This window comes from Brachypodium distachyon, chromosome 5, assembly GCF_000005505.3.
Source record: "Brachypodium distachyon strain Bd21 chromosome 5, Brachypodium_distachyon_v3.0, whole genome shotgun sequence".
Lineage (NCBI taxonomy): Eukaryota > Viridiplantae > Streptophyta > Magnoliopsida > Poales > Poaceae > Brachypodium > Brachypodium distachyon.
In genome coordinates, this window is record NC_016135.3 from 12,450,773 (window position 1) to 12,474,516 (window position 23,744).

Consider the following 23,744-nt stretch of genomic DNA (forward strand, 5'->3'; position numbering starts at 1 on the left):
GAGAGAAGGGAGGCGCTAGGGGGAGAGATGGGGTGGGGATTAGGGTGCTCGCGGGCAGTGGAGAAGAAGAGAAGGGGGGAGGCGCTCGGGCGAGTGGAGAAGAGAAGGGGGAGGAGGGGCGCTCGGGGCCGAGAAGGGAGAGAGAGGCAGAGAGGCGGCTGAGAGGAGGAGGGGAATGAAGTCTAGGGTTTGGGGGGTTGATTATATAGGATTGACAGTTTGGGCCCCAAAAGGGTTGGGCCCAAGCCGCGCAAGTGGTCATCAGTGGCGGGCACAGATGTAAAGCCCGTCACTGATGTGCGTTTTTGTGATTTTTACAATTTTTCATATGTGACCGTTAGTGGCGGGCATTCCGTGCCCGTTATTGATGAGGGTTCATCAGTGACGGACGCGCGAGGCCCGTCACTGATGACCCCTCATCAGTGACGGGTTTTCCCCGCCCGCCACTGATGACCTTCATCAGTGACGAGCTTGTCACGCCCGTCACTGATGAGCCGTCACCTATGCTATATTTTGTAGCAGTGACCAAAATACAACTTTCGAGGATCGAGGTACCGAAATGCAATTTTCGAGGATCGAGGTGGGCTATACACTCCTCCCTCACCAGTGAGACCAACAAAGGCATAGCGCAAGTACAATTTGCCGGAAAGCAAAGTACAATTAATCAACTGTGCATCGAGCTACTAGCTACTGCTGTAGGAGAACAGTACTAGTAACGCGTACCAGTAGTTATACATGGCGCTATGCCAGGCGGGGTGAAACAGGAAATAAGATTGTTGGTGTCATCATACATTTAGAAGGGGTAATTTGAGAATTTTAAAGAGGATTTATAGAAAAAAAGAAACGTTGCTGCAATTAGGCACCATGCATGCGCTAGTGCCGCGCCCCACCAGCACAGGACCGGCGATCCATGATCGGCGTATCAATATATCTCGCGGCCGACCGGCCGGGACCGCCGCCTTCTAGAAGCGTTGAGTTCTCCGGCTTTCACCGTGCTGAGTTCCGCAATAAGAAACACACACGTATGCATCCATCGACCCGGCCCGTCCGTGTGTCGTGGCACGTCCACATGTTCGTCGGCAGCCTAGCTAGCTCGACGCCCCATGCATGCTCCCAGTGCATTCACTCTGCTCTGCTCTGCTCCCAGACTCTGACCCGGCTCTACCGGTTTGCCCAAGAAAGGCGGCGAGTAATTGTTGGTGCAACTGTGCAAGCGAGTGTTTCCCGATGCGGGCAATCGGCGTCCTGCCCTGCCAACCGGATTGCCGTCCCCAATTTGATGGGAGAATGGAATGACCTAGGCAATATGCCTGTGCCTGCTCGTACGTAGAGACAGTCGCAAAGCATGTTTATGTTTCCCATGTACGTACAGTTCGGGGTTTCTATTTGTTTTGGCAAATCGCGAAGGAAGTGGACATAATCTGCAAAAGGATGGATTGGTGGTATGGTAGGTCCAAAACACCCCCTGTTTTCGCAAGCACATGCAAGTAAAAGGTGACAATCTTACGGATGGACAATGACGTCCATGGTAACGACACGCGCGAATGTGTCGATTTTAGCTATGTAACATGATTAGTCAGGGTACGACATAAGCAGGAGTTCATGAGCATGAGCTGTGAAGGGCTTGCTAGATTAATACTCACTCCGTCCCATTTTAAATGTCAAAATATTACATGTGTCTAGACGTTTTTTAGATATATATACATCTATCTTTGAACAAATTTGAGACACTTAATATGGTACGGAGGGAGTATATATCAAAGTGAATTCCATTTTTTATTCCAAGTTTCATTTTTTTACCCCTTCCATCAAAACTTGTGTCAGTAACAACCACATTTAGTGAAATTTTTCGTTTTTGACTCCATTTAACAAAACTTGTGGCAATAATTACTCCATTTAGTGAAATTCCCGTCTTTTGATCCCATTTAGCAAACCTTAAGGTTGGCGCCCGTGCTCCAGATCCAAGGCCGCAAGGGGTCAGCGCAGCCTGCTTGCTCTCAGCTCAGACTATCTCAAGCTTCATGAACCAGCGCAGGCTCCTGGGCAGGGTGGCGAGCCGGACCCTTGCCTTCCTGTCCTACCAAGATCAGACAAGAACAACAAGCACCTTCTGGCGCCATACTGGCGTCCTCGTGTGTCAATGGAGCACGAGTTCTCGTGCAGCCACAGCCCTAGCCCGGCTTTCCTCTCGCAGCCAAGAGGCTCTAATCATGACTGAAACGCCGTGCGGCCGTAAGGAAAGGGTCGTCGCCGCAGTCACCAACGACAGAGAAGGGTGGGTTAAACCCGTAGATTTAGTTGCTTAATTTGCTTTTGGTGGTGGTCTATAAACTTTTTCGTGTGTAATATTGCTGCCTTGCTAGCGGCTGAAACTCCACTTGCCTTTCTAGTAAAGCTGGGCTGATAAATCTTTTCTCTAAAAAGAAGTTACAGTAACACTCCCCTCATCGCGACGTTGAAATTCTCGTTACCAACAATTAAGTTTGTTGAATTTAAAGGACCACACAAGAAAGTTACATGATTTGAATGAGTCCTTCTCCAGAACTAGGGTATTTTTGTGTTTGAGAAAAGCCCATTTTGAACCCTCAATATGAAAAACTTGTCTGAATCAAATCCTAACATTCTAATTCCGAATTTTCAGCCCCTGACCTATCTAATCCCGGTCAATTTAAACCTTAACCTGAAATTCCTTGTTTGGCTAGGTCGGGATAATGAAGTGTGTCTTAGGATCTGGTGAGTGAGCACTGTATGTGGGTCCCGGCTACTTATTCTTATATGATTATACCTGAAAAAATTACCGAAGAAAATTACCCACAATTTTTTTTTAAAAAAAACTACCATGTTTCTGGTGAGGACATCAGTATTCTTCCCTCGAAGCGAGCCTTCCAGACCTGCCGAGCGGCGACCTAGGCAGCAGTAGTAGAGCATACACGCAGGGAGTGCCGGTTCTGGCAAGCGGCGAGCCAAGCCGTCGCCCCGCCTAAGAAAATATATCAGAAGACCTTAGCCAACATAGTTAAAAATATATCTGAAGAGGCTCTAAGAAAATTAGTAATATTTATTCTTGTTAGTTATTTCATAAACATAGTTAAAAATATCAAAATTAGAAAAATAAGAGATACGAGAGCATCATTTGGGTCCTTTCTCTAGTCTTAGCCAGCAATCCAGGTGTTACGTCAACAAAAACAGTCCGCCAAACACCATTTTCGGGATTAAAAGGCTTAATTGACCGGGATCAGTAAGGTCAGGGTCTGAAATTCAGGAATTCAAAGGTTAAGTTCTGATCCAGATTTGTCTACAAGTTCGGGTTGAAAATAGATTGTTCTCTTTGTGTTTATATCATGTTAGCTACAACTGGAAAATAAGAACAGATAAATGTTTACCTAGACAAATTCGAGTAACCACTATCAAATTTAGATAAGCTACTATGTTTGGATATTCTTCCTTACTCTCTTTAATTGGTACTACTACTTCCTTGTGATCATAAAGATCTACCTTCCAAAATACTACCTCCATTTCCCAATATAAATACCACTATATTCTAACTTTGTCCAAAGTTTGACTAAATTAAATTCCAACTTATCAATCTCACCGTGAAGAACAGGACGACTCATACTTTTGTAGGATAATAATACAGGAACCCAACAAAAGTAGTACTCAGTTCGAGCCATATTATTGCGCAGACGACAAATAATATGTATGATATGGATCAGAGGAATTAGCATATTTGTGTAAGCCGTTAAAATGCCAAGACATAACAGTCAGAGTTAAGTACAACCAAACTGATCTGACCACGTTACTAGTAATTTCGTCAGTCGTCACCGTTTGTGCAGGCTTTGCTTCATTGTACAAGCCCTCTGGCTGCCCTGATGTCTGCAAAATCAGCGCAATAATTCAACTAAAGTCGAACCACAACTACTAGTTTTGAATATCAATCCGCAGCTGACTGATCGTGGAAACGCAGACGTCAATTCACCTTGGTCTATTTCTAGTCTGATGCTGATGACGGAGGAAAGGTCAATTCAGTAGATGTTCCAGTTCCCAACCGTCAAAAATGTGTTATTGACCAAATCCTCAGAAGTTCTAGTGTGCCTCTGTGTTGTCTGTGAGCATGAAGCTAAAAACTACGAATAGCTGGACCAGGCCGGCGGCCGGCATTACGGTGCGAGGCCGCGCCAAGCAACTGGTCTGGCCACTCGAGTCATGCAGGTGTGCTCGATCGGTCGGCTAATCGGCTCCTGATGGAGGCATTGAATGCCCCAACCACATTTTACACCTCTCATTTACTCCGGTCCTCTGACCTCTCCTCCCGCCCTTCTATAATTATCTGCAACCAACTCAAAATCCTACTCACATCATCACTACCCCTCCCCCATCTCGTCCAGGACGACGTCGTCCAGCACTTGCATTAATCGCACCCCATGTCCATGCAACAACCGACGTGTACCACCCTTCCCGGCGCCATGTCGCTGATCCTCACGGCCGCCGTGGCGTTAGCCGTGGCCGCGGCCGTGGTGCGGTACAATCGGAAATACAGGGGCCTGAGGCTCCCTCCCGGCCCGCCGGGCTGGCCCATCGTCGGGAACCTCTTCCAGGTGGCCTTCTCGGGCAAGCTCTTCATCCACTACATCCGCGACCTGCGCCGCGAGTACGGGCCCATCCTGACGCTCCGGATGGGCGTCCGCACCCTCGTGGTCATCAGCAGCGCCGAGCTCGCCCACGAGGCCCTGGTCCAGAAGGGCCAGGAGTTCGCGAGCAGGCCCGCCGAGAACGCTACCCGCAACATCTTCTCCTCCAACAAGTTCACCGTGAACTCGGCTGTCTACGGCGCCGAGTGGCGTTCCCTGCGCCGGAACATGGTGTCCGGGATGCTGAGCACGTCGCGGCTCCGCGAGTTCCGCCCCGCCAGGCGCCGCGCCATGGACCGGTTCGTGTCCCGGATGCGCGCCGAGGCCGACGCCGGGGATGACTCCGTGTGGGTGCTCCGCAACGCGCGGTTCGCGGTGTTCTGCATCCTGCTGGACATGACCTTCGGGCTGCTGGACCTGGACGAGGCCCACATCCTGCGGATCGACGCCGTCATGAAGCGCGTGCTGCTCGCCACGGGTGTGCGCATGGACGACTACCTCCCGTTCCTCCGCCCCTTCTTCCGCCGCCAGCAGAGACGCGCGCTGGACGTCCGGCGCGAGCAGGTGGACACGCTGCTGCCGCTCATCAACCGTCGCCGCGCCATCCTCCGGGACAGGGACACGCGTCCGGCGGACCCTGACGTGGCCGCGCCCTTCTCCTACCTGGACTCTCTCCTGGACCTCCGGATCGAGGGCCGGGACGGCGTGGCCTCGGACGACGAGCTCGTCACGCTCTGCGCGGAGCTCATCAACGGCGGCACCGACACCACGGCCACGGCCATCGAGTGGGCCATGGCGCGCATCGTGGACAACCCGTCCATCCAGGCCCGGCTCCACGAGGAGATCATGCAGCAAGTCGGCGACACTCGGCCCGTGGACGAGAAGGACACGGACGGCATGCCGTATCTCCAGGCCTTCGTGAAGGAGCTGCTCCGGAAGCACCCGCCCACGTACTTCTCGCTCACCCACGCCGCGGTGAAGCCCGGGAGCAAGCTGGCCGGGTACGACGTGCCCGCGGACGCGAACCTGGACATCTTCCTGCCGGGCATCTCCGAGGATCCCAAGCTGTGGGACAGGCCCGCGGAGTTCGACCCGGACAGGTTCCTGTCCGGCGGCGAGACGGCGGACATGACGGGGTCCGCGGGCATCCGGATGATACCGTTCGGGGCCGGGAGGAGGATCTGCCCCGGATTGTCCATGGGGACGACGCACATCGCGCTCATGGTGGCGCGGATGCTGCAGGCGTTCGAGTGGCAAGCGCACCCGTCGCAGCCAAAGCTCGACTTCAAGGACAAGGTGGAGTTCACCGTCGTCATGGAACAGCCGCTGCTCGCCATGGTCACGCCCCGGAAGATCTTCTTCTGATATGATCGATCCCCATCGCGCGCGCACACGCACAACGTGCACCCCTGCTTTCCGTTAGATCGATCATCAGCACGTACGTAAGCTACGTGCACACAAGTGTTACGTATAGTAGTTAATAGCTGTACGTACGTTTATACGGTTATGTACGTGTGCCAGAGGCAATACTAGGCAGATGCATATGCATGCATCGACAATTACGATCGCTCTCGAGTTTGTATGATTTTGAAGTAGAACTATTATATACTGCTAAGTACGTATTTGGTTGTCGACGTTTGAATATGTATTTGTAATTGAGCCAGACTTGTTTTGGGTGTTTTTCTACATTCCTGGCCGCTCCTCTTTCTCTACGCACCTGCCTTTTCATTTCTTGCCTAGCTTCTACACTTCAGTTAGCTATTGCTTGCTACCGTGTCAAAAAAAAAAAAAAATTTGCTTGCTACGATTAGTTACAAAGTCAAACTGTACTTCCTAGAGTGACCTTTTTGCTTTTCTATTTGGATTGCGTGTTGGGTCGTTGATACCATAACTCTCTTACAACCGTTTGCTTGCTGAAATCAAACAAACGGAAGTAATCTCGACATGCATAGAGCTAGGGATCATTTTCTCTTCTATCTCCACTGCATGCATACCGTACCATCTAGGCACCACCGCAACAGCGATCTTTCGCTTTCCTGGCAGATGGGTACTGAATTGCAAATCAGCGAAAGATCGATCGAGTAGACGAAGACTCTACCTTCTTATGATAAAAATCTACGTAACCTTTCGAAAAAGAAAAAGAAAATCTACGTACAGCTAGTAATTAATTCCTCATGGCTGGCATTCCGATATATAGTGTGTTGTCTTGAACTAATTAACTACTCCGTATTATTTACACTTCCGGCCATAAGTATCACCATTATTGGTTAACAAGTTAACGGACATGCGTGGTACGTGGCGTTATTCAATGTTCTCGGTCGTGTGCCAACTATATTTTCAAGCGCGCGATATAATGGGCCTGGCTAGCTAGCATGAATAGCTAGCTGCACACAAATATATAGACATATACTATTACCATATTAGTATCTTCATTTTCCTTCCACTCAAAAAAGAAGAAGAAGAAGAAGCGGACACTATATGTATGAGCTAGACACGGATCGCACCGCCTTTTATGCTTCGGAGGTTGACAGCAACACGCGCCAGCTGTGGTACTTGAACGTATAAAAATCTTGACATGGAAATGCCCATGTCGGGCCAAGGTTAATTTCGCATACGTACTGGGGTTCTGTTAGTATTGTTTTTCAGGGAGACGAGATTTACGGTAACTGAAAAAAAAAATTCGATGGAAGGAGCATAGCTCCCGGTTTCATTAACGAAACCACAATGTAACATAGAGCTTCGATGGATAATAAAACTACAGTGCATTGATCAGACTAGGTAACACCAGCGATCCAAATTCTACACATGCATGAACCATCAAAGAGGCCAAATGGTCTCATCATCAGTCATCAAACTACGACCATCATTTTCTAAAGGGAGAAGCCCTCCTGCTTTTAAGTGTCACAAGCTGAATTATCTTGATTTCTTGATATTTTCCTTAGACATGCATAATCCATGTATTATTTGCCTCGTTTACACCCAAACTAAGTGTGAGACCTGTCTACCAAGAAAAATGAAATCAGCTCTAGGTAAAGTTTTTTGTCCTAGGAAAAACAGTGATTTCTAGTAGCGAGTTAAGGAATGTTAAACTTCTGCTATATTTGTTTGAGCAAATGTCTGGATTAAAAATCAACTTCCAAAAAAGTGAAGTTGTGTTGGTTCGACATGACACTGAGAAGTTGCACTTTAATTCTGAAATGTTTAGTTGCAGGTTGGCAAGTGGCCATTAAAATACTTGGGTGTACCTGTAAATGGTGCTAAACTGCTGGTTGCTGACTGGGCTGCTCTGGTTGATAAAGTTCAGAAGAGATTGGATGGATGGAAGGGGAGTGTTCTATCTATTGGTGGCAGAAATACTCTAATTAATTCTTGCCTGACCAGTGCACCAATCTACCACATGTCAATGTATTTGTTACTGTCGTCCCACGGGGTTCCGACACCGGGGGCGTGCGGTCACGGCCCCCTTTTAGGTTCGGCAGGGGCGTCGGGGATCGCTCCGGTGATCGCCGGCGTGGCCGACGGCCCTTCGCGACCGGCGAAGTGATGTACCCGGGGTGCACACAAACCTAGAACGCATGCACGCTCGTTTTTACCTAGGTTCGGGCCACCCGGAGGTGTAAAACCCTGCGTTCTACCTGTCTGAGCTTGTATTGATTATGGATCAAGTGTTTACACCTTGCCGGGGGAAGGTCCCCGGGCCCTCTCTCCTTTCTTGCTAAGTGCTACTTGCTATTCTTGGACTAGGCCTAGTTGTGAACTGTGAGTCCGGCAAACCGTGTGATCGTCGAACCAACCCTAGGAAAAGTGTGGAACCCTTTGACCGTTGGCGGGGGTCCTCCTTTTATAAACAAGGGGATACCACAGGTGCCACGGTGCATGCATTACAAGTGTCGAACGGGGAGGCATACAACTCCCTCTCGGTGAGCTGGTGGCACGCATGGACGCCACTTCCGCCGCTAGGGGTCTAAAACCCTAGGGTAGGATTGGACAGCCACTGTTCACCTGATTTGGACGGGTAACGCCCCTCCTGTTGGCTCATTTAATGAGCCGTGCGCCTCACTCCTCGCCCTGGTGAGGCCGCGCACCCGACGCCCACCACGCGTCTGCGTGGCGCTGTTGCTCCGCTCGCTGGGCCCCATCCTTGAGGCGGGAGCCTGTGCCCGGGAACTCTTCCTCCCGACAAGTCGCCCCCCGGGAAGCGCCTGGGCCCAACGCACCCGGGAACCCCCCTCCCGGGAAGTGGCTTCCTGAGAGGTTTCCAGGCGGGAATATTCCCTAAAGCCCCGCTAGCCCTTTCAGGCTGGTGGCTTGCCGCGCTGCTCGTAGCTACTGCCCGGGACGAAGTCCTTCCGGGAACCCGGAGACGGGGCCCACGCGTCGTGCGGCGGTGGTACCCCGGGTGCCACTGGTGCGACAGTTACCTTTGACAGTCACAGAGGGTTTGGATAAGCTTAGAAGGAAATTTTTCTGGCAAGGAGGTCAACAGAAGAAAAAGTACCACATGGTCAAATGGAAATTAATCTGTAGGCCAAAGAAGAAAGGGGGTTTGGGGATTAAGAACTTGAGATATCTCAATATAGGTTTGCTTTGTAAATGGTGGTGGAAGTTAGAGAATGACCCTGGCATCTGGCAGCAAGTGACCTTCAGAAAATATGGGGACAATCTATGTGTAAGGCAGATCTTACCTAATGCTTCAGACTCTCCTATTTTTGAAAACCCTACTAAAGATTAAGGGACTATATATGCAGGGCAGGAGGATGATGGTTGGTAATGGTTGTAGAACTGATTTCTGGAGCGATTGGTGGATAGGTAAAGGTCCACTAAAAGAAGTTTTTCATGAATTATTTGTTGTGTGCACTGATTCAGAGAGATCACTGTGAATGAAATGTTTAACAGAAATTGGCAATTGCAATTCAGAATATAGTTAGACTTAGATCTCTTAATTTAGAAGAATATGCTAGAAGGGTTTGTAGGTTCTTAGAGGTTTCTAATGCTGAAACTGATAGATCTCAATGGTTATTGAACAGCTAGAACTGGTAGGTTCATGGTGAAGAGTATGTACTCTATATTGGCTGGTCGAGGCCCAGATAGATCATTCAAACATCTGTGGAAAGCTAAATTGCCTTTAAAGATTAAGATCTGGATGTGGCTAATCCGGCACAATGCAATTGCAACAAATGACAACATGAAGAGACGGAATTGGGTGGGAGATTTCACATGTCGTTTCTGTTCAATGGATGAAACTATATGGCATCTTTTCTTTGAGTGTGCAGCTGCTGGTGATGTGTGGAGTGTTGTTAGCCATTTGTTAGGGGCCAAAATGAGGCCAAACTGTTTCTCTCACTACTTCCGGTGGTTGCCGGATTTGATACAGTTGTCTGCTAACTTGCAAATCGTAGGATTAGTTGTGGTGTGCTGGGCTATTTGGAAGTGTCGTAATACTGCTTCTTTTGAGGATAAGTTGATTAAGGACCCAGTGGATTTGATCTGTCGTGCATGTGCCTTTTTACATTATTGGGCAGAACTACGGAACGAAGAAGACAAGGAGGTATTGCTGAGAGGAGCTGCTGACCTTCAGAGGATGGCGCTAGACCTTTGTGATGCAGCATCCAGGAAGAGACGTCGCCTGACGATCGAAGACACTTGTTGAGGAACGGCTACATGAGGTGAAGAGTGATGAAGCTGAGACGGGGCTTAATTGCCAATGTTGCTTTTCTTTTGCGCTATCATGTTGCCTGTAATAGTTGGATGGAGTTGGTTTAGCCAAGGCGGCTATAGTCCTGCTTTTTTCACCTTTTGTTCCTTTTTACTTTTCAAACTTCTTCCGCACTTCTGTTTGAACTTACTGCTCCGTTTATGTTGTGGAATGGAGTACGGCCGCATGTATGCGAGCGATTGGAAAAAAAAATCAAACGCCAAATGGCCATAACAGTTCGCAAAGTTTATTTCCTAAATATAACTATATTTATGATTCAAAAACAACCATAGCATAGTGTTCGAAGCTTTTTCTCTTGAAAAAGATGTCATACTTGTGACGTAAGGTCAAAAGTTTTGAAAACAATATTCAGTAAACCCAATTTCTAGGGGACTGGGAAATGCACTTACCAACCGGTAACCATAAATACCGTCTCAAAAACAAGTCTCACCATAGTAGAGATTAAGTGATACTTTTTCGGGACGGACGGAGTAGATTTATTACGAACCGACACACATCTTTGGGGAGCTCGTCCATCGTGCTTCTGGCTTGGTTAGCGAAAAAAGGAAGGGGACATGGACAGAGAGGGTGGACTCATCGAGAAGCAACGTCGGCGTCCAGCTTGACGCCGGTCAAGCAGGATGAGTAGGAGGACGACGATGACCTCCAGGCCCCCCTGCAGCTCTCCAAAGTGGAGGCAGCGCCGGAGCAGCTAGCCGTCGAGGAAGAGCAAGGCCCAACTCCAGGCCGCCATGGAGCAGTCGGCCTTTGAGGAGCTGGGCAACAACTAGCCCAACTTCGGGGCCACCCTCTACCTCTCCACGTTCAGCGTCGGCGCACCTACACCGCCACCGGTGTAGGTGAAGGAGGAGCCCTGGTCGCCGACGTTGGAGGCCTGGACGCCTGAGAAGCAGGTCATCTACTTGGATTCAGAATCTGATCGTAGATGAGCTATTGATTAGTTTAGTTTAGTAATTTATTATTTTGTTTGAAATATAAATGTATTAGTTCGAAATTATCAATAAAAACTATGAACTGTCCAAGTGTGGAATTTTTGTAGCTATGAACTGGTGTTAGTTGTGATTCTGTCCATTGGTGCACTTGATGGTATGCATATACCAGTTGTTGTGCCAGCTGATGAGATGATTAACCATGTTGGTCCCCATGGGTATGCCACTTAGAATGTCATGACAGTATGTGACTTCGACATGCGATTCACATCTAGAGTAGCTGGGTGGTCAAGATCTGCACATGACACAAGGATATTCAGAGACACACTTGACAGGTACAAGAAGAGATTTCCACACTCTCCAGCAGGTACAATTACTTTGATGCATCACATATATACCATTCTTGTATGTATGCGTTCTTTTCGTACTAATACATACATCATTGTGCAGGCAAATATTATCTTGTCGATTCTGGCTATCCCAATGACACCGGCTATCTTGCACCATACAGAGGACAAAAATATCATCTACCTGAGTTCCCCATAGGCCGAGCACCAAGTGGTAAACAAGAGTTGTTCAACATTGCTCATTCCTCACTCCGTAATGTAATTGAGCGCTCATTTGGTGTGTTGAAGAAAAAGTGGCGCATCTTATTGGATATCTCGAGTTACCCAGTAAAGAAGCAAACCAACATTATCATTGCTTGCATGGCACTTCATAACTTCATTAGAGAGAGTGAGATATTCGATGAGGATTTTGATAAGTGTGACCGTGATGAGGACTGCATGTGGTTGTCACAAATGAGTGGAACCATGAGGGATAAGGCAATGTGAACATGAATGCCACTCGTGAAGCTATTGCAAATGGACTGATGGCCGATAGGGAATAATTAGGCTATGAAAAAATATACTTAATATTAGTATTATCCGTTATGACATTATATGGTTAACTTTTGGACTACGATTAATTATGACAATGGATCCATTAGTAGTATCTTTCTCATTGTTAAAGATCAATAATAGTATTTTACGCCAAAACTGACTCTTAAACTTCATTTGCGTTTACATCATCAAACTCAGCGTTTAATAAAAAATTGCAGTAAACAGGAACATTACAGATATTTCACTTTCATACGGGAGCAGCCACTGTTTCACTGTCATGCTAAACGAACAGCAAGTCAGGTTTAGCTCCAGCTTTCCAGCTCCAGCAAAAAATTAGGTTTTTCCAGCTCCAGCTAGTTTGAGTTAAGCTCCAGCCTAAACAAAGGCAGCCTTAAATATCCTTGTAATAACATGACCCGAATGCAACTGCAAATCAGTTTGGGCTAGCTACCACTTTGCCTTCCTTACCATATTTATTACCTCCATTTTAAATATAAGAAGTCTATGTTTGTCACAAATCAAACTTCTCCAAGTTTGATATAGAAAACTATACCAGAAACAATATCCAACAAGTATACTATCAAAATGTATATAATGATGAATTTAATAAAACTAATTCAGAGTTGTTGGTATATTTTTCTATAAATTTGGTTAAACTTGAATAAGTTTGATTTTTAGTACAAAATTAATTAAGACTTTCGGAAAAAGAAACTAGCTGTTGAAGTGGGGGCATGATTTGTGTTGTACTATCCATTAAGACACGACAACTATTAACAGGCTTAACTGATGTCTAGATCGTCATTAATTACGACCTTATTCCCTCCCGCTCATCGGCGAGCGCCGTTCGTTCAACGTAGCTACAGCACTTTTGGGAGTACTTCTCATTGGACGGGGGGTACACAAAGCTACAGGTAACGGGTTACCTGTAATTGGTGGCATCAGATCGTGCAATTGGTGGCATCCACGGCCGGTGGAGGCTGACACGTGGAGGTTTCCGTCCTTTTCAAATTTATAGTACTGCCTAGCATCATTTTTCTGAAGGATCATATTGGGGCAATGCACGTAACATACACACATTATGCGTTGTTTTGGAGACCAACAGAGTGCCTCAGTGATTCACCGTGTAAAAATACTAATGCCTTCATTTCTAAATATAAGAAATCATGACTCCTCATAAGTAAAGATTCTTAAAGTTTGAGCAAGTTTATAAAGAAACCTATTAACATCTACAATATCAAAAAAATAAAAAAATTATATGTCACGATGGATTTAATTAAACTAATTTAGAGTTGTAGATGTCGGTAGGTTTTTATTTAGTCAAAGATTTACTTAAAACAAAGTTAGAATTTTTTATATCTAAAAATGGATATCTTGAAAAATTCTTAAAGTTTGAACAAGTTCTTAAAACAAAGTTAGATTTTTCTGCCATAAGATTCTTAATGTTTGAGCAGTAACTTTGGAGCTCTTGAAAAAAGAAGAGAGCACGGAGGCAGGCAATCCCCATCCGGTAGTCAGTATACTCACCTAAGCATGCATTGCACGTACCAATTGAACGGCTAATCAATAGCATGCACGTACTAATTGAACCGCGTTTAGTGGCGTGATGGCCGGATTCTCAAGTACGTGAAATTATTCATGGTATATTATGGCACCAGCCGGTCCACACTCATTAGTCCTCCAAGGCCCCGGCAAGCACGCAGCCAAAAAATACGGCCTCGCCGTGCGCTAATCATCTGGGGTTCATGTGACTTGTCTCGTCGTCTCTCCGTCAACATCAAGAGTTCATGACTCTGTCTCTCCGCTCTCTCTCTCTCTCTCTCGGCCATACTGGACCAGCCACCTACGGGCTACGGACACCTGTATAGACCCAAGTGTGCTCATAATTTCCTGGACATTAATTGTACATTTGTACGAGCTCAAAGGAACTTGGAAAGGATGTTAGATTTGCAAGATCAACACAGTGCCTAGCTGCTGATCCTTCACATCAGGATCCCAACACCAAAATAACACCTCTTTTTGAGTAACTCCAGCGAGAATCTAAATTTGGCTCACTAAATGTCTATACGGAATCCTCTATAACGATTCCCCCAAATTAATTAATTTCCTCCCTAACAAATTCTCCAAATCTCACTCCCTCTGTTTCATTCCCTTATATTTTATTCATATCTCTCAACCACTTTGCTAAATATCTATATCACACGCAGCTTGATTTGAAAGGATAATTTGGAACGGTTATAATTTAAATCAAATATTTTTTATTTAATTTGTATTATTTAAATCAACTATAATATTATAGCTCAAATAGCAAACATGTTTTAGTCATCTATCATACTGTATTACATTTCCAACGAATATGTAACAAGGCCATACACCAATAGTTTACTCATACTCAATTCATTTGATTCTCAATTGACTCACATAGACCAATACTGTAGTCCAATTAGTATTGTACAAATCCCCATTCCCCCAGCACTACTACAGACCAATACTGTATACCAATTCAAAATGTTAGTTTTTCCTGAGATTGTGTGGCAGAATATTGTGATGTTAGGTATGTCTGATTAAGTTTGATTCTTCGCCTTTTTAATGTCACTGAAAAAAAAAACATCACGAGTTCATGACTCATTTCTCTGGAGGACCACCGGACCAACCACATGCAGCTACCTAGAATCAAAGTTCATTATTTCCTGTAGCTTATTAAATGATACTTCCTTCGTTTCATAATTTTTCTCAAATTTGCCTAAAATTAGATGTATCGATTTTTAAAAACGTTTAGTTACATATAATATTTCGACAAGAATTATGAAACGGATGGAATGGTACATAGAACGATCCGATGAACCCTTTCAGCTAAAGGACGTTTTAATCTCCTGGTTAGCAGCAGCCATCCAACCAACATAAGGTGGTGGGTGAGACAAAACTGACGACTCGTTGAGATATTGTACCTTCGTACGAGCTCAAAGGAACAGGGAAGAGAGGTTAGATGTGTAAGAGCAACAGCGCTGAGCTTCTGCTGATCCCTCACGTCAGAATCCCAACAGCAAAAGCACATCTTTGGTGGCACATCTTTGGCGAGTACTTTCTAGTATTTCTAAGTACTTCCGCGAGAATTAATTATGACAGTTGATTATTGGGTTGATTTAAAATCTGAACCCGTTCCCCGCTAAGGCGCTAACTCGCCCGCGTCTCCTTCCCCGACCTACTCTCCTGCTTGACTCCCTCTGCATCGCCCGCTCGACCCCCTCCACCTCGCGCCGCCGCCGCCTCCTCCCCTCGGGCCGGCGCGCCGCCTCCCACCTGCTCCCCTCGCGCCGCCGCCGCCGCGCCGCTCCGCCCGCGTCACTGCCCACCTCCCCTCCCCCCCCCCCCCCGCCGGATCCGGGCTGCGAAGACCACCCCCGGCCGGATCGGGCGGCCACATCCTCGTCAAGCATTGCCTCGCGCCGCCCTGGCCGCCGCCACTGCTGAGGTAACTTTTTTTTCTTTTTTCTTTTTTTCGTGTAAAATTAAATCCAAAAATTCAGGCTCTTTGTACCCTTTTTTCATGCACACTGTGGTTTCTGGCATGACCGAATCTTCTTAAAGATCGCTTATTACGTTAATTTCTTGCTCTTGATGAACTCAATCCATTGAAATTCCATAATTCCAATGCAATAATTCCGTTTTAGAGTTCCTGTTTTGGTTCGCTTTCATGACATAATCTTGATTTGTATGTGATTAAAAGACATGGTTGATGAGTCCATTGATGAGTACCTTGACATTGTCGAGAGGACGTTTGGTAGCGAGGATGATGGTTTCGAGTTCTATAACAGTTATGCTCTTGAAAAAGGTTTTAGTGTGCGGAAAAGCTATGTTGAGTGGGATGAAGCCAACGAGGAGATAATTCTGAGGAAATTTGTCTGTAGTCGTAAAGGTTCGCGTGAAGAGAAGCACATGAAGAGAGAAGACAGGAAGAGGAGGCCACGCAATCTCACTCGTGTTGGGTGTCGAGCCAAATTGGTCGTTGCAAGAGTCAAGGAAACAGGGTGTTGGTTCGTGAAGGATTTCATCGATGAGCATACCCATCCTCTTGCCCCACGGGATCTTGCTTGTCTATTGCGTTCGCACAGAAAAATCAGCGACGAGCAAAAAGCGGACATTGTAGAGATGGAAATATCTGAGCTTCGCAAACATAAAATCATGGATATCCTGGTGATGCAGTATGGTGGATATGATGAAGTTGGATGTACCACGAGGGACATTTATAATTTCTGCCATCTCTATAAGCAGGAAACAGTCGCTGCCGGCGATGCCCAAACGGTGATCCGTGACATGATGGCGCGACAGGAGATAGATTCAAATTTTTTCTTCAAGTACTTGGTCGATGGAGAGGGGCATCTCAAGGGATTTTTCTGGGCCGATAGTCAATCCAGGCTTGACTACGAGGTTTTTGGCAATGTTGTTGTTTTTGATAGCACGTACAGGACCAATAAGTACAACCTGCCCTTTGTTGGGCTGAATCACCACCGCAACACTGTTGTTTTTGGATGTGGTATTATTTCTCATGAAACAAGCAAGTCCTACGAGTGGATGCTACGGACCTTTTCTGCTGCCATGGCCCAGAAGCACCCGATATCTGTGATCACCGATGGGGACCTGGCGATGCAGAGAGCGATCAAGGTGATCTGGCCTGACACGATTCATAGGTTGTGCGTATGGCACATTCAGCAGAACATCCTACATCATCTTGGTGATGATTTGGTTAAGGAAGAATTCAGATCTTTTATATACGATCACTCTCCCATAGAAGAACATGAGAAAAAATGGTTCGATTTCTTAGAAAGGACTAAAGTAACAAGTGAGGAGTCGTGGTTGCATCAGATGTATCAGATGAGGAAGCTGTGGTGTGCTCCATATCTGGTGGGACACTGTTTCTTAGGATTGAGCAGTAATCAGAGGAGCGAGAGCCTGAACTCTGTTCTGTATACCCATGTTGATGGTAGCATGGCATTGTTTAAAATCCTAGAACATTATGAGCGTTGCCTTTCGACACGACGCCTAAACGAGTCGATCCTAGACATTGTGGCCTTGCAGTCCGTACCATTTACAGAGGTTGATGCTTCAAGTCTCGAGAAACACGCTGCACAAGTTTTCACTCCTGCAATGTTTGCGTTGGTCAGATGGAGTACAAATGCTGCAAGTAACTGTACCATGATTGAGATACTAGATGCAGACAATTTGAGTACGTATGTTGTGGCTAAGAAGGATAGAAGAGAGAAGAAGTTCCAAGTGCACTGTGAGGTGAAGGAAGGTTCTTTGGACAGGATTTCCTGTTCTTGCCGTAAGCTGGAATGCTTAGGCACACCATGTTCCCACATACTTTACGTTTTAGGAATATTACAAGAAGAACGACTTCCCAAGTGTTGTGTTCCAACCAGGTGGACGATGAGTGCAAAAGCTCCATTTCCTAAGACCAGAAAGAACAACATGTATGATTATTCGGTATGCCTGAAGAGGTACCGTGAGCTGCGGAATTTGAGTCGCGCGGCATGCTTCTTGGCATCTCAGTCCGTTGAAGCATATGATCGTCTGAAGTTGGTTTTGAATGTACAAGCTGACAACAAGAAATCATCCAGTGGTCACAAGGAATGCATGAGGTATGGTCCGGTGCTGCCACAAACGGCGCAAGTTGATTCTGGAGACGCTGCAATTTTTTATCAATGTCTGCACGTGCCTGCATATTCCTGGAGTCCATCTTTGCACGCTCAAGCTGTACAGTGTGGTCCATCTCATCCCGCACCTGCCGCAACTTCTAATCCATGTCCTTACGGATCTTCTTTATCTCCTTGACCATTTTATCACGCTCTAGCTTCAATGCATGATCCAAGGCTGCACGTTCTTGCTTTACCTTAATGTCCATTTCTTGACGATCCAACGTCAACTTCTTCACCCCACCGCGCATGGATGTATTCGACAATGACTACATGTTGACAGAAGAAGACATAGAGGTCGCGGCTTTCATCCACCAAAGTTGCCCCATGGTTGAAGTAGTTGACGTTGGAGAGACTGTCCTTCAAGTTCATCTACTAAGGCCTAATGTCACCCGTGGATTCATTTTTGATGAGGTAATCCCCTAACATTGCAAATTCCTATGACTATACCAACTGATGGCATATTATATGATTCCAACTTTTGCAGGTTATTCATGCATACGCATACATTAACAATGTAGAGACTGATACTACATCAGTCGTATACCCAAAAGAAACGAGGAAGCTGTTAGTGAAGGGGAACTTAGGCAAAAATTTAAAATTTTCCTACGAACGAACCAACCAAGATCACTATGCGGATGCGATAGATTGATTACGTACCAACAACCGTAGCGGAAGTAGATTGTCGTTGAAGCCTGTAACAGATTCCCGCAGCTAGGTTATACCTCCCAGCCGCGAGAAAATTCCTCGCACGATCTGCTACGCCTGAAAACTTGAAGTAGACGAACAGCGATCCGCCCGCAAGATCTAAGTGGACGATCTCTCCACACGTATCCACACGTCCTGAAGGAATAGTTCAGCAGCACTTCAACGTCCAGTATGAAGAACCGCCGGAAGAAACTAGATCGGAAAGTAGACGATCTACTAATTAGACGTCTAAACTTTAGAGGAGAGAGCTCGGACTTGACGGGCAAAAGACAACTAGCGAGAGTGCTCTTATAGCCGGCCACCCCTCCCCTCCTTATATAGGAGGGTGGCCGGCCAAAGGGGGAAAGGATTCCTAATAGAAATAGATATGGACTCCTAATAGGAGTCTTATATCCCCTTCCCCAAACCAAGATGGCCGGCCCCATGGTCAACCTTGACCAGGGTATGACCCACCTTTGACTTTTGACCTTTTGCCATTTGACCTTCCGGAATTTCCATCGGATCCTTCTAGAGGCTTCAAAAACCTTCCGGAAGCACTCGTGATTACTCCGACATTTCTGTAACTCCTAAATCATATTTAGGACCTCCATAAAATATGTCTCGTCATTCTGAACAATTTCGGTATTCAACTCTCGACAAAATTCCAAACTCTAAACCTTCAAATAACCATTGGTCGTTAAGCGTGTGACCGAGTAGGTTCGGAAATGTGTAGCTATGACCCAGTCAATAATTATTTAAAGAGCATGGACACTCTCAATAATTACTACACATCCACGAAGACTTTCGAGCGAACCATTTGTTACTAAAAACCATTTCCATTTGCTTCGCGATATGTTTACAAAACCCGGGGTGAGACTTCCGATACGCCCGTGAACCAACCCTTGTTCCACTTGTACCTAGTTATCCACGTTACTGGTTTTGTACTTTTAACTCGTTTCGTACTCCGATATCTCAATGATCATATCATTCTTGTGTCTGGCCAGACGGTGATAGATATCGTCGTACCGAGTGGGCCCTAAGTATATCTCTCCACCGACAGAGGAGCAAATCCCAATCTTGAACTATCGAGTCAATTCATACTTTCCGGAGTACCCGGAAATCACCGTCATGATAACCCTATTACGGGAAACAATAGGTAACACCAAAGTATCCTTTCGATATAAATATCATACGATATTCTCATGGTCTAAGGATAATGATAATTACAACAATACCAATAATACCGATAACAAGTAATCGATGTGATCTCTCGGTATATTATTAGCTGGGTCAATCCAACACCATTGTTCAACCAACAATGTGCTCTCATATATAACCAGCATCATATGCTCATGATCAGGAAAACAGAATCATCAATTATATATAAGCTAGTCAAAGAGGCGTGACTAGAGACCTTTAAATTAGGGTTTATGTTTCCACACATGCAAATGAGTTCCTCCGAATCTCACATTCAAGAACCATTGCAATTATAGCATAGAAATATAAACATCAATTACAAACTTGGGAATATAATAATACAATATTATTGCCTCTGGGCATTTTCCCTTCAGACTCCCACTTGTAATAGAGTCAATAATCTAGTTTTACATAAGTTCTCTTACACCAATGGCATCCCAGTGTTGCTCATGTTTCACTCGTGGTAGAAGCTTCGTCATCGGATCTGACACATTCAGGTCCGTGTGAATTTTGCATAACTAAATATCTCCGCGATCAACTAAATCCCAGATTATGTGATACAACGTTCAATATGCTTGGACTTTTGGTGAGACCTTGGTTCTTTTGCTTGGGCCACGGCACCACTGCTGTCACAGTGCAACTCCATCGGATCCAATGCTGTGGGAACCACACCCAGTTCAGTGACGAACTGCTTAATCCAATAACCTTCCTTTGCCGCTTCAGAAGCAACCATATATTCAGCCTCCGTTGTAGAATCCACCACAGTATTCTGCTTAGAACTCTTCCAGCGTACTGCACCACCATTGAGTGTGAAAACAAAGCCCGATTGAGACCTGAGGTCGTCTGGATCCATCAGGAAACCAGCATCGGTGTAACCCCTTATAACGAGCTCGTCATGACCTCCATACACCAGGAACATTTCCTTGGTCCTGTTAAGGTACTTCAGAATACTTTTAACAGCGCTCCAGTGCTCCTTGCCTAGATTGCTTTGATATCTGCTTGTAACACTTAGAGCAATCGATACGTCTGGTCTTGTACATATCATGGCATACATTATAGAACCAATTGCCGAGGCATATGGAACTTTCGTCATACGTGCTCGCTCATCAATGTCGACAGGACACTGAGTCTTGCTTAATGTCACGCCATGCGCAGCCGCTAAGAACCCTTTCTTGGCGCTTTCCATACTAAACCGTTTTAGTACCTTATTTATGTACATGCTCTGGCTAAGCCCTATCAGGCGTCTCGATCTATCCCTATAGATCTTGATACCTAATATGTAAGCTGCTTCGCCTAAGTCTTTCATTGAAAAACTATTTTTCAATGACTCCTTAATTGTGTTAAGAAATTGAATATCATTTCCAATCAACAACATGTCGTCCACATATAATATTAGAAATGCAATTGAGCTCCCACTTACTTTCTTGTAAACACAAGCCTCTTCGTAATTCTTGATGAAACCAAACCCTTTGACCACTTCATCAAAACGAAGATTCCAACTCCTCGATGCTTGCTTCAATCCATAAATAGATCTCTGAAGCTTGCATACTTTACCAACATCCTTAGGATTAACAAAACCCTCGGGCAGCATCATATACACATCCTCTGTTAATTTTCCGTTAAGGAGCCGTTTTGACATCCATATGCCATATTTCATAATCGTAATATGCAGCAATTGCTAGTAATATCCGAACAGACTTTAGCATTGTTACAGGTGAGAAAGTCTCATCGCAGTCAACTCCTTGAATTTGTCGAAAACCTTTTGCGACAAGTCGAGCTTTATAGATGGAAACATTTCCATCAGCGTCTATTTTCTTTTTATAGATCCATTTGCATTCAATAGGTCTCACACTCTCTGGAGGGTCCACCAAGTTACAAACTTGATTTTCATGCATTGAATCTATTTCGGATTTCATGGCCTTAAGCCATTTCTCGGAGTCAGGGCCCGCCATAGCTTCTTCATAATTTGCAGGTTCATCTGTTTCCACCAGGAAGACTTCATTCTCAAACTACTTGGGCTCGTGACGAATTCTCCCTATCCTGCGTGGTTCAGGTACTTGCTCGACCGAAGTTTCTACATCACATGTAGAAACTTTCTCCAGAACAACTTCCGAAAGTTCTACCCTGTGATCTGATGCCGAAGATCCAATTATCTCATCGAGTGTAACTGTTCTCCCACTCACCTCTTTCGCAAGAAATTCCTTCTCGAGAAATACCCCGTTTTTGGCGACAAACACTCTTCCTTCGGTGCGGTGGTAGAAGTAATACCCAACTGTTTCCTTGGGATAACCAATGAAGTAGTTGGAAAATATGTTCAAGTCTGATGCGTCCAGATCTTAACCGGCTTCGGCTAGAATCTTATAAGAATCCAATAACGGTTAGTGCTACACAACCGGCATTTCGGTTCATCAATATTTAATCTTTCATGTTTGCACAATACAACTAACACACCACTTTCTGCTCTACAGAAGACGGCCTACGAAACAAGCATTGCAAAACTTGTTCAACCCAATGCTGCAGACAATGATGTCCAGGAGATTAGCCCTCCAGATGCTGCCAACAACAAGGAGAACAGCCCTCCAGATGCTGCCAGCAAAAAAGATAACCCTCTGCATGATGCTAGCAAATCCGAGACATCTGACTGCCTAAAGCAAAAACGTGGACGCACAAGGAAGATTACGCCACCTAAACCTACTAGTCATGTCGCTGTGATAGAGCAATTTGCCACAAATGCAATCGCTGAACGTGTAGATGGCAGAGCACGCAGGAAAACCCAACCAGAACGCCATACAAAGAGCCCATACAAGGAACTATGAGGTTCATAAGGAGTGACAATTTGAAACGATATGTTCTTCAGTTTATACTTAATTATAAGATAAGTTATGGGTGACAGTAGTACATGCATGCTTTCTTAATTGTTCCTTGTATGATTCCTTAGTTTATGAGTGTACTTAATTGTTATAGATGGAGTGCATGAAGTATCATACCTTGCAGCTGCTCGTTTAGTTACTCCTTCTTTCATGTATTTCCATGGAATATATATGAACTCCGATACGATCAAGACAAAGTGATCCTGGATTGTTTAGACAAGGTTATGCCAAATATTCTACAAAACAATTGCAGAATACTTAGTGAACATTTGGTGCACAGAGGAGAACGTCCCAGTCATGAAAGAGAGAAAACAAATGTTACGTGGCTTTGACTTGATAAAATGCTTGACCTGTGCACATTTGGGCAAGTATTCCACTATGTTCAGCTTGACACAATGACGATATCACCATCTGAATCGCCCTCAGATGTTACATTTTGCGTTTTAGCCTGAATCCCACCATAGTTATAATGAAACATTGAAGGCGAAATCATGTTCTAAGCCCTGCAAAAAAAGAAAAAAGAAATCATGTTCTAAGAAACACAATTAACTAATTAACAAATTCATCTTCGGTAACACAATGGAAAGTACAAACCTGGTCCATGAAGAGTAAGGAATTCCAATAGTGCAAAGGTTCCAGCTCTATCCACTCAAAAAAATCCCGAAACACATATGCAAAGGTACCTTGTTTGGACGCTTGGTGCGACGGCGCGGATCCGGCCAGCCGGCCCGGTCGGCGGCGGCGGGGCGCGAGGAGAGGGAGGAGACGAGGAGCTGTCGGCTTAAGGTGGAGGAGCGGGGGTGCAGGGCCGAGACGGGGGAGTCTGGGGGTGGGGGCGGAGGCGGGCCGCGCCACCGGGACGGAGGAGCCCGAGGGTGGGGGCGACGGTGGGTCACGCAAGCAGTGGCGGGTCGGGCCAGAGGTTGGGGCGTAGTTGGGGCGCGGCGGACAGAGGAGCGGGAGCGTGGGGACGGGACGGGGGAGTCCGAGGGTGGGGGCAGAGGCGGGCCGTGCCACCGGGACGGGGGAGCCCGGGGGTGGGGGCGACGGGGGGCACGCAGGCGGTGGCGGGTCAGGCCAGAGGCCACGCCGACAGGACGGGGGAGGCCAGGGGGTGGGCGGAGCTGCAGAGCCGGGGCGGTGGCT

General features: G+C 46.1%; 2 protein-coding genes across 2 annotated transcripts; both read left to right on the plus strand.

Moving 5' to 3' along the window:
- The first annotated feature begins 4,335 nt into the window (after positions 1-4,335).
- On the plus strand, positions 4,336-6,314 carry LOC100845869 (cytochrome P450 77A4). Its single transcript, XM_003581142.3, has one exon. The coding sequence runs from the start codon at positions 4,422-4,424 to the stop codon at positions 5,991-5,993; it is 1,572 nt and encodes a 523-aa protein (XP_003581190.2). The 5' UTR covers positions 4,336-4,421; the 3' UTR covers positions 5,994-6,314.
- A 9,566-nt stretch (positions 6,315-15,880) lies between these two features.
- Positions 15,881-17,582, plus strand: LOC100846172 (protein FAR1-RELATED SEQUENCE 5-like). Its single transcript, XM_014895655.1, has 2 exons — positions 15,881-16,813; positions 17,526-17,582. Exons 1-2 carry the CDS (start codon positions 15,881-15,883, stop codon positions 17,580-17,582), a joined length of 990 nt encoding a protein of 329 aa, XP_014751141.1.
- Positions 17,583-23,744: the final 6,162 nt, after the last annotated feature.

Coding starts and splice junctions, on each gene's coding strand:
- LOC100845869 (XM_003581142.3), top strand. CDS start 4,422: ATGTCCATGCAACAACCGACGTGTACCACCCTTCCCGGCGCCATGTCG.
- LOC100846172 (XM_014895655.1), top strand. CDS start 15,881: ATGGTTGATGAGTCCATTGATGAGTACCTTGACATTGTCGAGAGGACG. Junction 16,814..17,525: donor CGATGCAGAGAGCGATCAAG/GTGATCTGGCCT, acceptor TTTACGTTTTAG/GAATATTACAAGAAGAACGA.